The sequence below is a fragment of the Lissotriton helveticus genome, chromosome 3_1 (genome assembly GCF_964261635.1).
Source record: "Lissotriton helveticus chromosome 3_1, aLisHel1.1, whole genome shotgun sequence".
In the NCBI taxonomy this organism is placed as follows: domain Eukaryota; kingdom Metazoa; phylum Chordata; class Amphibia; order Caudata; family Salamandridae; genus Lissotriton; species Lissotriton helveticus.
In genome coordinates, this window is record NC_136061.1 from 806,499,134 (window position 1) to 806,517,574 (window position 18,441).

General features: G+C 44.2%; 1 protein-coding gene across 1 annotated transcript in view; it reads left to right on the forward strand.

Moving 5' to 3' along the window:
* The window catches only part of OTOG (otogelin), a 1,048,712-nt gene that overhangs the window by 586,328 nt on the left and 443,943 nt on the right, over positions 1–18,441 (forward strand). Inside the window, exon 28 of the mRNA XM_078682941.1 lies at positions 12,456–12,612. Coding sequence (XP_078539067.1) covers positions 12,456–12,612 — 157 coding nt within the window. The remainder of the gene's footprint in view (positions 1–12,455; positions 12,613–18,441) is intronic.

The following is an 18,441-nucleotide window of genomic DNA, read 5'->3' on the forward strand; positions in this document are numbered from 1 at the left end:
ATGCAAATCAGTCTGACCCTGTGCCTCATGGGAACAGTCCAGCCCGAACTGCCAAGCCATATCTTCCCTGGACCGGAATCAAGCTTCCCAGGACCGGTTTCTGGCATTACAGCCGTCTTCAGCCGGGCTTGCTTGACTCCATTGGCAAAGTGCGCAAGGGACTCACGTCTGAGCATACCCTGCCAACTTAGGGCGAACAAAGAAAAACCAAAGGTGGTGAATTTGGCAGTTCGGGCTTGACTGTTCCCATGAGGCACAGGGTCAGACTGATTTGCATATGGCCATGTCTGAACTGGGGTGGCGGAGTGAGCTAAAGAACGGTGATGGATTAAACCGAGATCAGTTGACTGGGGGTGAGTGTTTGTAGAAGCTTGGCTCAGTGGTTAGAGGCGGCAGACCCAGAAGCTGAGATCGGCCGTGGACCAGGGTTCGATTCCCCGCCTCGGCGGGTCTCGGGCTCAAAAATTCCACGGACTCGACAATTCTCGCTCCGGTGCCTACTCGACTCACAGGGTCACACTCTGCGACTCTGGGCAATAGCTTGCTTAATCTCCACTACGGCCCCTCGCGGCGGGATGCCTGGCTTTCACCTTGTGGATACCATGCCAGGGTATCTCACAGGGGAATACCAGGACGGGTTCCCTAAGCAAGCGCCTTGATGCCTTCGGGTGATACGTGCGCTATATAAGTCGCAATACATTTACATTTACATTTACATTTACATTTATTGTCAACGCTCCGTCCATCATCACCTTTGGTTTTTCTTTGTTCGCCCTAAGTTGGCAGGGTATGCTCAGACGTGAGTCCCTTGCTCACTTTGCCACTGGAGTCAAGCAAGCCCGGCTGAAGACGGCTGTAATGCCAGAAACCGGTCCTGGGAAGCTCTATTCCGGTCCAGGGAAGACATGGCTTGGCAGTTCGGGCTGGACCGTTCCCATGAGGCACAGGGTCAGACTGATTTGCATATGGCCATGTCTGAACTGGGGTGGCGGAGTGAGCTAAAGAACGGTGATGGATTAAACCCAGATCAGTTGACTGGGGGTGAGTGTTTGTATTGTCAACGCTCCGTCCATCATCAGCTTTGGTTTTTTTTTGTTCGCCCTAAGTTGGCAGGGTATGCTCAGACGTGAGTCCCTTGCTCACTTTGCCACTGGAGTCAAGCAAGCCCGGCTGAAGACGGCTGTATGCCAGAAACCGGTCCTGGGAAGCTTGATTCCGGTCCAGGGAAGACATGGCTTGGCAGTTCGGGCTGGACTGTTCCCATGAGGCACAGGGTCAGACTGATTTGCATATGGCCATGTCTGAACTGGGGTGGCGGAGTGAGCTAAAGAACGGTGATGGATTAAACCCAGATCAGTTGACTGGGGGTGAGTGTTTGTATTGTCAACGCTCCGTCCATCATCACCTTTGGTTTTTCAAATGTACTTTACTTCTGGTTAGCAAGTGTAAAGTGCACAGATTTCTAATGCCAGCAAAACAGATAGCTCAAAATCTGTGAGAACATCATGCAAAAGATGGTATTTCCTACATTCTGCAATAAGTTTTTGGGGCCTTTCAGCTTCCAGCAAATAAAATGTATAGGGACATACTTTTAATAGAAAATAAATGCAAGTTTAATTAATTAATGGAATATGCAGACTTTTTTGTTGTGAAAGCTCATTTGGTTAATGAGATCACTGCAGATGTCTGTGTTTGTAACCAAACTGTAATAAAACTGAAGCCTGGCTGTTGCAGAGCAGAATAGTGATGTGCATTTATAGTGCTCGAGGTACCATCCTGCTATAAAAAGCGCTATGAATTCATTATTTTAAAATTGTATCACACAGTATAAAATAGGCTGATGCAAAATGTGCGGAGAGATTTGGGGGCTGATTTAGAACTTGGTGGACATTATACTCCTCCACAAATGTGCCAGGGTACCCTGTTCACCAAATCAATAGTACATCCGCTCTATTTTGAGTGTGGTAGACCGTCATGTTTCTGATTGTGGTGCCCCCTTCTGACTCCTCCGTTAGAACCCCTACACATACGGTTCTATGGAGTTGGATCAATCAATGTAAGTGTACCAGACTATCCTCCCTATTTAAAATGGAAGGTCTGAAGCCGTTTTTATTTTCAGTTCGGGAACGCTTAGGTGCGGCTGGCACAGGTAAGAGCGGTGAGGTGGTGGGGTGGGGCGGGGTAGGGGGAGTGAAGTCAACAGATAATGTGTACTTCTTGTGATTAATCAAACCTCAACATCTGTGCCTTCATCACTACAATTTGGAGATGAGTGGCTGTGAAGAACCTTGCACGGAGGCAAGAAGATTGTGTGGTCTGCCTTTTCCCAGAGCCTAGGAGATCATTTGCTCATGGTGGAAGAGATTTCAACTTTGCGGTGTTTAATTTAGACAAGCAGTTCACGGAATTCAGGAGGAATTAGCCCATGGTTAACTGTACTGTTTTTTACGCTGCAACACTTAAAGACAATTAGCGCTTTCACTTTGAGGCTTGTCGTTGTGACTGGTGCTCAAGCGCAAGATTTGTGAGCACGTGCTTATCTCCAGCTATTTTTCATTCCACCCACCCAACCCAGAGAGCTCTTGCCTCCATGAGTGCATCTCTGTGCTCGGGCGTGTCAGCTGGAGCGTGTCTCTATCGGCTTGAGCGCCTTTCTCCTCAAGCGGGGTTCTCTTTGAGCGCGTCCCCCTCCCTGCTTGAGCATCGCTCCCAGCTGGAGTGTATCTTTCTATGTCAGGCAGAGCGAGTCTCATTATTAGTAACAATTGTTTGATGAACTTACCTGACTCCCAGGCTTTAGCGTTTTTCTTCGTGCGGTCTTGATTTCAAGCATAACGAGAAGATATCAGGAGTGGCTGCACATATGACATTATGATTCCTATACCACAGTGCCATCTACTGTCAGATATTGAACCATTGTATCTGTGTTTAACAGCGACTTGCACGCTACCAAGCCAGAAGTGTCAATCTGGGATATTATAACAGCAATAAGGCATGCTATCAATTTAGTGTGTATCAATCTGGAATAGTATAACAGTGAATGGCACAGTTTTTGGCTAGAAGTGTCAGTTTGGCCACAGTGATTGGCATGGTCTTGGATTGCAGTGCTGACAGCAATTAACATGCTATTTGGGCCAATTCATTTGTTTTTATATGTACAATTAGAAAATTTACAACAACAGGGTATACTCTGGCACTCATAATATTTAAGGACTAAAATATATGACACTGTTTAGTCAAGACTAATGAGGCTAAAGTTGTCTTTAACACAGGAAGCACAGAGAGATTTACTTATCAAAACATTCATTGATTTATTCAGTGACTTATCATAGACCTCCATGAAAGCCGCCTTTAACTATAAATATGGCTCCACATTGGTTTGTTCGCCATTAACTGTTTTCGTGTTCTTTTACTAGGACTGGATCACTATTTCACGATCTTAGTGACTTTATTGTGTAATCATATCTGTTAGATATGGGATTTCTGGTTGGCTAAGGCTTGCGCCAAAGCCAGGCAGAAACCACCACTGTAGTCAGGGCAAGGGAGCTACACGCTGAAGATAACCCCTGCTCACCTCCTTGGTAGCTTGGCACGAGGAGTCAGGCTTATCCCGGAGGCAATGTGTAAAGCGTTTGCGCAACACACACACAGCAGCAACACTCTAGACACACTACAAAAGAAACTCCACACAAGGTTATATAAAAAAATAGCCTTTGTATTAGCATAAACACATTAGAAACCTAATCACACATTTACACTGTGCCAACTGGCACAGGCAATATTCCCAGTGGATTATATACAGGACCGGGTCAATCGGGCCACGGTCAGAACCATCAAAATGCAGGTAAGTAAATGCAAAACACAGCCAGTAACTACTGGTACCCTAATGACTGAAGCATTATCATATCAGCATTAGACACCATCCTGAAGTCTCATAAACTGACATAAGGCAATAAATCACATTAGGCCAAACCTCATTAGCATAAACACACTAGGCCTTACCAGCATGAACACAGTCTACCTAAACATCCGAAACATGAACACATTATGTTATCGGCATCACAAGCATCAGTCTCATTATGCATAACTCACAGTGCATAAATCACATTTGGCACCTAATACATATCAGGCAGGAACTCAGCAGTGCACCGCAGTAACACCGCTACCAGGTGCATACATCACCTGAGAGCCCTGCGCCCTTTCATCATCCTACCTATGACCCCAGGCCAACAGGCCTTTTCAGAGGGCTCAATTGCCCTATGTCCAGCAAAGTCAGGCCTTGTGGCTGCCAATGCAGAAACCTCACAAAGTGCGCCATTGCACAGACCTAAACAGTGCAGCTGACGCTAATTGCAGTGGAGCTGTGATCATCACTGGAACTCACTGTGCCCTCCTATCCCACTCAGGTACTCTATCACAAGTAATGTGGCCATATGGGCACGGGCCCCTCTGGAGACTTTCCACGTAGCATGCCCCTACGGTGCACTCAGGCCCCCTCTGGGTCCTGCAGAACAAATTATGCCCATCAGTGCAGTTGCCTGCTACAGCAGCGCAACTGAGGGACAAACGGGGCCCAGGCTCTTCTGGGGCCCTGCTCTGGGGCTCTGAAAATGTAGTGGCCCCCCAATGTTGGAGCGGCCTGCAACGGCGGGACCGCTCAGGCATTAACAGTGTGCCCTGAAATACACCAACTCACTGGGGCCTTCGGGGCCTATAACTAAATAAAGTCGCCCCCTCGTTGGAGTGGCCCGTTGCCAGGCTGGCCGCTCATGAAATGACCACTGTACACTGTGCCTCGATCGGCACACAAAACGGAGCAGCCCCTACTCACCGGGCTCTGGCCCAGGACTCCTCCGGTCGCCCGTGATCTCCATGGGCCTGCCTCCCCTTCTGGCAGGTGGGGGCAGGCTTGGAAAGTAGCAGAGGTAGCCCGTGAGGCTTTGTAACCTCCTGCTCCTCCTTGGGCTCCAGACCTCGCCTCACTTTACCCGGGCCCCCTCCTGGGACCCGGGACTTCTCCCCACTTCACCCGGGCCCCCTCCTTGGACCCGGGACTTTGCTGTGGAGCCCGCAAGGCTCCAGACGGCTTTCCCCTCGTTGGGCGGAACTTCCTGTCCTTGTTCCGACCAAAGCCAGGCAACTTTGCCTGACTTCCGATTGTCGCCCGGGCCACGGCAGTGATTATCTTGCGGCAAAGTGCGAGGTGGGCTCCCGCCGTCCTACAAAGCTTCACGGTGGGGTGGGCACCCGGCAAGCAAGCAGTGATGCGGGGTAGGCTCCCGTTTGAGTATAATAAAAAAAAAGTCAAAGATGCGGTGTGGGCACCCGTTTCAGGCAGTATCATAGGGGAATCGCTACATCGGGATTCCCTCTCCAGACCTCTTGGCAGCAGCACTCTGCAGATGCCAGCTCCACTCTCCTGGGGATTAAAAATCAGAGCGCTCATGAGGCGCTAGGAGCCCCAGCAAAAGTCTCCCAAAGTCCTGAAAAGGGAAAGGGAAAAGCGCAAGGACCCTCCAGGATCCAGGGGGCATAGCTGGGCCCAGGGAGGCCAGCACACAGGGCCCTCCAGCAGGGAGGTAAGCCCCTATGATGGTTCCTCCTGGGCCCCAGCAGCAGCACGCCCCCCTAGTCAGGAACAGCACACCAGAACAAGGACTGAACAATTTCATGGGGTCACAGCCCCTATACTTATAACACAAAATCTCTTTGTCTGCGCCAGCACAGGGCTTGGGGAACCAGCAGAAACTGGTTCAGGGGGGAATTGGGGCACCCTGTTGACATGGCTCCTCTTCTCTATTGTTAGGTGGGGGTTTGTCATCAGACACACCACAGGGGGCAGAGCCAGCATTCACTAGGACAAGCACCATCCTATTCAGGGACCAGGGACTTCTCCTCCCACTACTCAAAATATGGATGTCTCATTCAGCCTAGCGCTGACTCACCCTTCCCCTCCTGGAGCCACACACACCTCACCAGCACCTGTCACTCAAAAGCCAGACATGCACTTCACATCAGGCAGGCAGACACATAGCACACAGAAATGCCAACTTCTAAAAGTAATTTAAGTCAAAAGGTGCTACAAGGGACTTGATTCTGGGACCAGGTTAGCTCAGTTTGGAGTCGTATTAGGATAATCGCACTCCAGTGTATCCAAAGAATATCACATATCAAAGAAAATTATAACAATGGAATAAATCACTGGAAAAAAAAGTGGCATTTCTCCCATAGTCATAATAAATCTGCGCACACCTTTGCCAAGTATTTATTCTCACAATTTCATACATACCAAACTCGACCATTCTGCTCCTCCCATACCATGAATTACCACTGACACACACGGATCAGGGAATCCCCAATGCATTCCTAAGGGAGGGCAGGCCAATCTCATCAATATAACACAGAGAGTGCACGCACTTTACACTGGACCACAGTACTAAAGTGCCCAGAGGCCTAAAACCACCAACACCATGTCAGACAAAAGGCTAGGAGAAAGGCAACGTTTAGGGATGACCCTGCAAAAAGGGCCAAGTCCAACAATATCTCTGAACCTTAAGTGTTTTCAGTCCTGACATATATTGTAAAAAACGCTTTTAGCTAATTTTGGATACTTACTGAATAAATCAATACATGTTTTGATAAGCAAATCCCTTGAGTTTCCTGTGTTGAAGACAACTTTAGCCTCATTAGTCTTGACTAAGCAGTGTCATATATTTTAGTCTTAAATATTATGAGTGCCAGGGTATACCCTGTTGTTGTATATTGACTTCACAGGCCACCTTTGAGTTACCTGTGTTTTCTGCACTACTGCAGTGGGATGTTCTCTACCCTGAATGGCACCATCTTACTTGTTTGCTTCTTGAATCATTTAACCGTAAACTGTACTTGACAGCCTTTTTTAATTTGTTCAATCATTGATGTGCAACCCCTGTATCCACCACTACTGTTCTTTGATCTGTATAATTAGAACATGTGTTAGAGTCTGGGGTTTAGAGGTGCATTATGACGTAAACTGTCACACCTCCAGTTCCCTTCTTTCACAAACCTGGGGAGCCTCTATTGAAATGGCATATTTGGATCACTTCATTTAATGCTTATTTAGATGCAATTTACGATCAGAAAATTAGACCAGATGGGAAGAGGAATCTCTTGTAATATTATGTAGGTGTTGAAGGTCAGAATATTTGTGATCATCTACCTGATTTTAATCCTAGTAAGAGAAGAAGAATTGGATAAACACCAGAGTGCTTTTAAACAGTTGAAAACTCATTTATTTTGAGGGTAAAGTCAACTGCCGGCATAATTGTTTTACAAAAGTGCAAACACTCTTTCTGAATCTGTTGATTCGTTTATTACTGCATTGAAAGTTCTGACCTCTTATTGTGATTTTACGTCACACCTAATAAAGGAGCAGTTAGTAGTAAGATGTTATTCTAAGAAAATCCAGCAACGTCTATTGGCATGTAAGAATCCCACGTCAGATGAACCTGTTGTTAGTGATAGGAGCATAGAGTCCTCTAGGGAGGATTCCAAATTGTTTGGTAGTCAACTCAGCAGGTAGTTGTGGTTAAGCAAGGCTCCAACATGGTACAACATTTCAATTATCAGTATCAACATTAAACAGAGGGTACAATGGTACCCAAAGGGGTGGGTAATACTAAACATTTATGCTTCCGATGTAGTTCTGCATTTCATGTTTCCAGTTTTAGGAATTGCCATGCTATTTTTCAAGAATGTTGGAAATGTAACAAGGTGGGTCACTTTGGTAAAGTGAGTAGAGGGTGTACACGTCCAGGGAATTTTCGAAAGCCACAGTCTTCAAAAGACAAAGATGTTTGTGCTCTGCAGGGTCATGATACTTTGGATGATTTAAAATGTTTGGAAAACAAGGTTGAAAAATTAGTACTTTTGGTTGATATCAGTTGAGAGGATAAAGTCAGTTCCAAATGTTATAGTGATCCATTGGATGAATTTACTATTTATAGTCACACCATTTCCTTTTTGATGGACTCTGAAGTAAGGATCACCATTGTTAACATTACTAAGTACAAAATGTGGTCTGACCAGGTGCTGTTAGCCTCAATGTGATTACCACAGCCTTTGAGGGCAGCAGAATATATTTGGTGGGATATTTTTGGGCAGACATTGGTTTTTCTACCAAGTTTATCAAAGGCAAGGTTTATGTGACTAAGGGGCTGATTACATTGGTGGTCGTACTGCCAGCGACAGGTGACAGCCCTTTGGTCTTTCCGCCACATTATGGTGCTGACGGTCAGACAACAGCGTTCAGATCCCATACCGCCGCCTCCACCAGGATCTCAGATCCGGATGAGGCAGCAGTCAGAGTTGCAGCCCTGAATGACAGTGGTGCCGAGCCAGGCAAATACCATCGGGATTTGGATATTCCTTTCCGACAGCCTTCTCATGGTGGGAACACTGCCATGAAAAGGTTGTCTGAAAGTGATATGGGGGACCACAAACAGGACCTTCGGGCATCATAGGCCACTGAGAAGAAGCCATGGGGGCACATGTAGGCCCTCCACTCACCTTCCTGCACTGTGTGCCATGTACTGCATGGTACATGGCTAATGGTGCAAGAACCTGCTGGTGGTGCTGCAGGGCGGTTGGATGTGCTGCGGCCATTTACATTGGCTGCAGCATGTCAACACCGCAGTTCTGGCAGCTTTGCAACCGCCAGCCTGGTGGTCGCAATGAAGTGGGATGGTCAGACTGACACCTGCTTGTCAGGTGGGCTCCTGACCCCCGCAATAGCAGTCGGCGCTCTGACCGACTGCAATTTAATCTGAGCCTAAGACGGGAATCGGTGTGCAAGGCTGATTTGGCATAGTAATAAGATCTAGGAGGAAACATCCTATAGTTTTATAAGAAAGCCACAGTGTTAGGGGTACTACTGCTAGTGAAAATGTTCATTGTATTCTTGAGTTCACCGAGGTTTTTCAAACAAGGTTGGAGAAATCTGAGAATTTGTGTATGTCATTAAAATGAAAGAGGGATATTTCCTTGTTATGCACAAATTATGCAACATCCCTTTTAGTGCTAGAAGTGACTTGGCTAATATTCTTTCTGAAATGCAACACAATGGTATCACTAAACTGGTATATGCTACTCTTTGGCTGCGTCAGTTGTTTTGGTTAAAAGAGATCTGGTTTACTGCACTTATTTATTGATTTGAGGTCTATGAATGAAGCCATATGGGTTAAGAAGTATCATATTCCTCAGATTGAAGATCTTTAAAAAAGGTGGTGGGGCAGGCCAAATGGTTTACAAAATTGGATTTAAAGGCTGCATACCATCCGGTGTTTTTGCTAAAGAATCTCATCACCTAACAACTTTTGTGACTCCTCATGGTACATTCCAATTTTTCAGAAAGCCATGTGGGGTTCAGTGATAAAATATTGAGACCACAAATATTATGGTATATAAATATTGAGTCAATAATATCAAACACAAAAATATAATTAACCTATACTTATAATGTAAATAACAAAACATTTGTTTAAAATATTGTTATACACTTATGGAAGTTCACATATCTACAATTAAAAATGATAAACAGGAAATATAGTAGTATTTAACAGTAATATAGTCATAATTAAATATATTTAAATAATATATATATATATATGTTATACTTATTTTAGAAACAAAACTCATGAATATCTATATTTGTATATCTATTTAAACATTAATAACTTAAAACTATTATTAACATAATATTTCAAATTCATATTATAATGTACAATTTTTTTGTAAACTTTACGAATATAAACTATATACAACAAAGATGTTCCCTCTGAGACCTTTGACCCATGAGAGGTGGTGTGCTCACCGATGGAGCGTGCCGGTAAATAAATCCAACAAAAAGAGTTTGAAGTGCACACTCAGGACTCAGTCAAGCTTGCAATGGTGTAGTTTAATCAACAGTTCTCATAGCTCATTTCGACTGCAATGCAGTCTTGATCATGTGATGTGAGAAGCCAAACCCACAGTCAGACTGCCCGCTAGATTACGAGAATAATCCTGGGCGGGTGGTAGGTGCTGCGATGATGATACAGCAGTGTGTATCTAAGGCACATAGGTGTGCCTTAGACATGCACTGACATGAGACCACCGCAGACTGTTCCTGCACTATATGGATGCACAATGTTGTGCGTTCCATAGTGTGCAGTAACAGGGGGTACAATTGTACAGGGGGCACAACATGTGCCCCCTACATGCACCCCATGGACCAGGAGCAGCAGTGGGCCCTGTAAGGGCCCAGTTAATTTCTTCACCACCACACTTTTCATGCAGGATCATTGCCAGGTAAATGAGGGCAGTGAGGAAAGTCGTAATATGCTCGGCAGTGCGGCAGCGGCACTGCCAGTATATTACTTCCTCTTACGGCTGCACCATTGCTGCAGGATCATGGTTCCCTGGCGGTTGCAGCGTTCCTGTGGTGGCCAAACCACCCGAGTCGTAATACAGCAGGTGGGCCACCAGTTTGCCGGCCCACGGACTGCCACCACAACTAAGATGGACCAATGGAGCATAATCAGGCACATTTGCAAAAGAAAATTTCTGAGTTTGTTGGGTGGCAGAATGGCCACAAATGGAGCCCTAACAGGGTCCATTGTTGGATTTGGATCTGTGGGTGCATGTGGGGAGGGGGCATATGTAGTGCCCCCCTGTATTAAGCCCCTTGCCACACCATGTAGGAGGGTGCATTGGGCACTTTGGGAGCAGAGGCCTTCATGTGAGTCTCTGCTAAGAGCCTCACAGGCCGCTGCTGTCAGACCACCACATGACTGCCCACCAGACCAGGATTAACGTCCTAATCTGGCGGGCAGCAGCACTGCACCACAGCATTGGCTGTTCTACAGCACTGTCCACTATAGGACCGCCAAAGTCGTAATAAGACTCTTAATCTTTGTCACCATGAAGCATCAAATGACTCCATTAATTAAAGCCGTGTACTGGCTCACAAGTGACCTTTAGATCTGCTGATTAACCCGTTGCACACATTTAAAATTCAATCCGGTAACAGGCGCCATAGGTGGCATCCTGGTGAGTAAGCTTGTTTCTATTTAAGCTGTCTGCCTTTCCCTTGGAATCTCAGTACATGAGACCACCTCCCTTCCCTTTCAGTCAGAGGCATCTCAAGGTTGGCATTAACCATTCATAAATAGCTTCTTTTTTTACAAAAAGTATGGAAACTGTTTTTGGTAAAAAATAAAATTAAAAAAAAGAACAGAGTTAACAATACATACCACCCACCTCGATCACTGCTTTTTTGATGTTTCCCTAATTACAAATGACCAACAGTAGATCGTTAAACCTTAAGAGTTGGATTTCTGGTTGGAAGTCCTTGTTATGTGGATTTTCCTGTGACCGGGTGAATTGGTGTGTTAACCCACCAGGATTTGAATCTATCACTTTCAGTGTGTATGAAAAAAAATTCTACTGGAAAATTCATAAAATTAGCTTTCTCCAGATTAACATATGCACAGGTTTGCAGATTGCTTTACGTTATTCAGGCACCAGTTTTCAACTCTTGGGCTTTCATTTTATAAATCAGTTCTGCATTCTGGGAGCAGTGTTCCTTTTTTGTTTCTCTTGAACTAATTGGACACTTGACAGAGATTTATATTGAGGGAATGTAACTGTTACCACAGTGTACTCAAATTAGGAGAACCTATTTCTGGACAAAGCTGTGAATCGCCAATTAAAGAGATCTATGCGTGCGCAGCAGGTGACTTGCTTTCCGGTTTAGTTTTATAAACTACTGGGCATTACAGTCAATCTACAATACCCTTATCATTGAAATACGAGGGAATAACATAGGTACTTAAGTCTTCTCAACATGACTCCTGAAAGGCATGGGCCATACTTTCTTGTGAGGGGTGAGATGGAGAGAAAAGAACAACATTAGGTGAGGTCTCTGCAGCATAGTCCTGAAACCCATGCTCATTTAACACATTACACAAGTGTAGCTGAGTCAAAGACTAGTTTGAAAATCTCAGTTTACAGCAGTTTTCTAAAATTAATATTTTTCGCGACTCTGTTAATCGAATTTCTAAGGATGAGAAGGGACCTTTTGTATCAAGAATAGCTGTGAACAGGGAGGCTGCGCCAACAGGTGCTTAACCGCATGCACCAAATTAATCCCGGCTAGGCGTTGCTTGGCATGCTGGTACCCGTAGTTCATGTCTATGGCGCCAGTGTTACCCCAGTGGGTCTCCGTCACACTGCAACCAAAAATGTCAAATAACACCCAAGTGGGCCTTCGGGCCCCCAAAGCTGGTCTTTAAAGTTTCTCACCCCGTGCTAAAAATATGAAAAATATCAGATCTTAAAAACACGTACTAAATAAAATCAGAAAAGAATACTGTGTATGCTTTGAAGTAAGATGACATTTGTCTTTTCCTGCAACAATAATGTTCCTGTGTTTTTAGGTTGATGTCACCTGGTTTTATTCAAATTGTCTGACTGACACCTGTGGATGTAATCGTGGTGGTGATTGTGAGTGTTTCTGCACCAGTGTGTCAGCATACGCACATCAGTGTTGTCAACATGGAATTCCAATAGACTGGAGGTCTCCTCGTGTGTGCCGTAAGTATGTTTGAAAATGTACATACCAACCCATAGACTAGCCAATAGTCAGTGATAATAGAGAGATCAATGGTTATTAGCTTTATGTTAACGGTGGTTCTTGTTGACAGATCTAGTTCAAGATTAGATGCCAATTTCTCATAGTAATATATTTGGCTACCCCTAAGCAGTGTTTCATCCATCCTTCCCATTCTGCTCTCTTCTACCATTTAGTCCTTCCCTCTTGCAATCCTATTGAACATATGGGAATGGCTTCACTAAACGCACAATACTTTTATCATTTATCTTTATAGATGTTTATATATGTGAACCTCCCAAACAATGATAGTGCAAGAATTAGAAATTAGGTAGAATTGATGAACACGTACCATGAGCCCCAGGAGCTGTTGCTGCCCCTTCCAACAAGTAGCGGCCCCAGACATAATTGTTCACTGTGTTAAAGTACTACTGTCCAGTGGTGTCTAGTATTAGTGTGATACTGTCAATATCACCAAAATACTACTGCACATTATAGTATGGACATAATATATCCCTCATAAATCATTTTAATTTATTTTTATTTTTCAAAACTGGTTGAACATGAAATTGCTTTGAGCACATAATTGCACTCTACCTATTTCACATGGATAATACATAGTTGATCATAGTTCATATAGGTGAACACTGTTAATAAATGTGAACTTAGTGCAGGTGAACATGGTTCATATATGCTCAGAAAACAATTCCACAATCCAGATCTCCTATCAAACTATTATCCACTGTCTACCTTTACTTAGCTAGAAAAAATTATTAAATGATGGATTGCCAACTAGTAGAATGTCTACATACACTTACTATATAGCTTTTCATTTTCCTTCCATCCACATCACAGCATGGAGCCTGCAACTCTAAAGTTAATGGATAAAGTTAATCATATACACTATGGGGGGATTCTCGCTTTCTCCCCTATCAAATGTGGTAGACGTATAAGAAGCCTCAAATATGCTTCACCACACAAGGCTAAGTTACACTCTGGAAAACCACAGGGGCATGAAAGACCTGGTATTTAGCTGGTTATTGTCATTTCTCTCCTACTAAGGGAAACTTTTTAAAATGGAAAACTACACATTTGAGGATACAGATATGCTCGGCAGTGTCCCTGAAGATACGATCCTCATGTCTAAGTTATTTAGTCGTGACATTCAACCCCTAAACATGATTTTTGTTCAGCAGTGTGTGTCCTTCTACCAGTATGCTGATGGCGTACAAATCAAAACATTGCTCTTTTACAGCAGTGTCTAATCACTCTACAAAACTGGATGGCTGAAAACTTAAAACATCCTTCTTTTTAACTCAAATAGGACCAAATTACTCCTATTACTCCTTCAATTTGATGTAACCCGGATGTCAACTTCCTTCATCATCTGCGACTTGTTAGATTTGTGCCTACACTTTTGACAACAGTGGAATCGTTTGCATTCACCTTGGATAGATCATCTATGTTTTCTACCACAAATCAACAATGTGGCTAAAGCTTCCAATTTCTTCCCCCACTCACTCAAACAGTGTGATAGTTCATTCCCACGAAATAAATACTTGATAGCTACAGTCAATGATCTGTTTATCTTCAGGCTTTACTTTGTCAACTGTATTCATGCTGGCGCCAGGAAACCTTTTTTGGGTAGCTGTTGTGCCTTACAAATTAAAATTAACATAACATAACATAACATAACATAACTGACACCCCTCAATACCAGCTAGCTACATTGAAAGCCATTCTTCATTCTGCAGCTTTATTAGTTACCTTTCTTAAAACACGTTTCTCCTATTCTTTGAGAGCTTCACTGGTTCCCTGTACACAGTCCTTCCTACAACTATTTGTTACTGCCTACTTTCAGAGGCCTAAGAAATCTATGTAGTCAGAACACCCTAGTGTTTGAGGGTCTCTGTAGTAGCAACCACAAAATCAATCTCACTACTAAGCAATATCAGAGCCCAGCCATGCACTTTCATCTTCAGGTTGCAACACAAAAAGATGATGGACGGAATGTTAAACATTGTCAAACATTCAACCCAAGTCATAGATCTGGGTTTAATCCATCATTATTTTGCTCACCATTCCACTCCAGTTCAGACATAGCCATATGCAAATCAGTCTTGACCCTGTGCCTCATGGGAGCAGTCCAGACAGAACTTCCAGTCCATATCTTCCCTGGACCAGAATCAAGCATCCTAGGACCGATTTCGGGGTTTCACACCTCTTCAGCCAGGATAGCTTGACTCCAGTGGCGTCATGAGCACGGGACCCACGTTATGTTATGTTATGTTATGTTATGTTATGTTATGTTATATTGAGTTTGTATAGCGCACGGCTACTCTGAAAGAGTGTCCCGGCGCTTTCTACAGGCAGCTCGGTGTAGAATAACACAACAAGGAACAACCGATACAAAGAAAGAAAAGAAAAACCCACCAGAAAAAGCCTAAAGATTAAAAAGCCTAAAGATTAAAAAGCCAGGTCTTCAGGCTCTTCCTGAACTGAAGCAGATTGGAGGTGCTGCGTAGCGCCAGCGGAAGCGAGTTCCACAACTGGGGAGCCTTGAAGCTGAAGGAGCGCCCCCCAGTGCGGGCCTTCCTCACACGCGGGACCACGGCATTAAAGAGAGATTCGGACCGCAGTGAGCGGGCTGGGCGATATAAGGCCAATCTTCGTGCAGGTATCCAGCACCTAAACCAAACAATGCTTTGTGCATCAGCGTCAGGGATTTAAACATGATCCGCTTCCGGATAGGCAGCCAGTGAAGCGTATGCAGCAACCCGGAAGCTCGTGCACGCCTATGCAGGCCAAAAATGGCGCGGGCCGCAGAGTTTTGTGCCACCTGCAGGCGCTGGACCAGATAATCAGGAAGGCCAAGGAAAAGGGCATTGGCGTAATCCAACCTGGATCCAATGAGCGCTTGCACAGTAATGCGCCTATGCTCCACTGACAGCAGTGGTAGGAACTTGCGGAGCATCTTCAGAATGCCGAAACAGGTGCCGGCCAGCCCAAGGACATGAGCTCTCAATGAAAGCTTGTTGTCCAGCTTGACACCAAGGTTTTTGGCGACCTGTGATGACTGTGCGGGAGGACACATGTCAGACGGCCACCATTGCCGCCATTCAGGGTCGGTGACACAGCCAAAGAATAAGACCTCCGACTTACTGGAGTTGGCCTTCAAACTGTTCCGCTGGAACCAGTCGAAGACCATTCCCAGACAGCTCCGAATACTCTCTCCATCAAATGCCTGGTCTTTACCGCATGTGAAGAGGAGTTGCGTGTCATCGGCGTAGGACACGATCTGGGCCCCATAGGCCTCCACCGCTGGGCATATCCTTCCCACTTAGGGTGAAAATGCAAAGGAACGGCATGGTGAGCAAAAAAAAGATGGATTTAGGCCCAGATCTCTGTTTTGTGGTTAATGTATGACATTGTTCTGCATTCTGTCCATCAACTGTAGTTTTTGCATTTGTCACCCCGAGTGGGACGGGTATGCTCAGACGTGAGTCCTGTGCTCTCCAATCAAGCTCTCCTGGCTGATGAGGGCTGAAAGCCCGAAACCGGTACTAGGATGCTTGTTTCCAGTCCAGGGAGGACCTGGCTTGGCAGTTCGGGCTGGACTGTTCCAATGGGGCACAGGGTCAAGACTGATTTGCATATGGCTGGGTTCAAACTGGAAAGGCATGGTGAGCAAAAAAACGATGGATTTAGGCCCAGATCTCTGTACTGGGGTGAATGTATGACATTGTTCTGCATTCTGTCCATCAACTGTTGTTTTTGCATCCTTCATCTTCAGGAAGCAGCTGAAAAAGCTTTTCCTAGACTGATAATATCTTCCAACCCAGATCCATCTAGTCAACCAACCATTATCCTCACGCCTCTTTTCTTCAAGCATCCCCATGCCTCATTTCACTCATTGATGATTACTGTTCTTCCCTTCTTCAACTTGCTTTATGTTTGATACTTGTAACTTGCCTAAATGGCCTTGCTGGTGTGCTGAAATGAACACTAATTAAAATAAATGAAGTAGTTCATATAGTTCATGTGGCACTCCTAAGCAAACAGTTTAGCCTCTTCAAAGCATAATTGAACATATTGTGAAGGTTGGAAAATAAAATACACAAACTTTATGCAAATTCAAGCTAAACACATGCTACCTCCATCCATTAGTACTCATAATATGATTTATTTACACACAGTATACTGCTCTAAACAATTTACTAATTACTTGCAGGGTCTAAACATTCAAACCAAAACCTTTAAAGAAAATTCATTGGACAAACTAAAGTGCAAGATCTGTGTATTTTAATTTTGAACTTATTTTACTCTGCTGATTACATATAAAGGAGCACACACTGCAAGAAGCACCATAGTGTTAAACGGAGACCATTTTCTTATGGCCATAACATCTTGCACATGTAGCTTTGCAGACAAAATAGTATTGTGTGAGAAAAGCATAAGGATGTGGGGTCTGATCTACTTTACCCCTCCCCAATATTTTTTTTTTATTTTAGACCACATCATTCTAAAATAATTCTTGTTCATGTCCTGTAGGATTAAGAGTTCCTGCACTACACTTTAATACGTGTGCACACGCGTGTCTAGGCTGAATGAGGAATACTCTTGTGTGACTGAAGCTGGTGTCTGCACATGGGTAGCCTTTCACAGGTGGATCTTTAAATCAATTGGTTATGGCCTGTCGAAGTCTTATATTTGAATTGGGACTTCAAAAATAAAGTTACTCTCTTTTTTTCGTGAGTGTAAGTCTGTCGTTCTTCACTGAATTTGCACTTTGTGTGAAAGTGGACATCTCACTCCTTCTGGGAGACAGTAAAAGTTGTACTTGCTTGAGCCCTTTTAGGAGAGGGTCTCTGGGACTTCTGTGTGCCAGATCTGCCTGGAGATGTCCTGGAAAGGGGTATACCAGACTCCTGCAAAACACACAATGGCCCTGCAAGTGGGAGGAAATTGGTATAACTTGGGAGTGCAGGCAGGAGGTACAGTCAAGTTTCATGCTTATTGCTGATTATGATACGGAACTTCCAATACACTTGATATTTCGGATTCCTAAATAGCCATTACAATATGATAAAATTAAATCACGCTCACTACCTGCCAAATAAAATCTATACAAATCTAAACAGTCCTAAAGTTAGGATTCCTAACTTTACTACTCCTAAACTGAGAAAACTCCTAACTTTAAGACTTTCGGTATTCACATAAGGCATTTAGGAGTCCTAAAGTTAGGAGTCCTAACTTTACTACTCCTAAACTGAGAAAAATCCTAACTTTAAGACTTTCGGTATTCACAGAAGGAATTTAGGAGTCCTAAAGTTAGGGCTCCTAACTTCTGTGTATACCGAAATGAGTAAGTGCCTTCTGTGAATACCAAAATGAGTAAGTGCCTTCTGTGAATACCAAAATGGTAGTAGGTTTAGGACTTTGTCTTAAGTCCGTTCTGTGAATCGGGCCCTTAGATACCCTTCAGAAAGTTGCCCCAGAGGTATTTTGACCTTCCAGACTGTACATATTTGCAATTTTTTGCATAATATTTAGTTAGCATTTTGTTGTTGTTTTTGGGTTTTTTTAAAGCGCAAACTGCACAGTGTTGAATCAAGTGTTGTCTTTTACGTTCCTGAATTCTGAGTCTCTCTGAGTCTCTAGTCTGACAGCACTTCCCCATGGCAAACTTTGGACTGCTTTTTCTCACTAACCTGCGAATGAAGGGCTAAAGAATGGGTACATGGTTCCCGATTTTGGGGCAGGCAATATGGGAATCCAAGGACAACAAAAGTGAAAATCCTAAATTGTTAAAA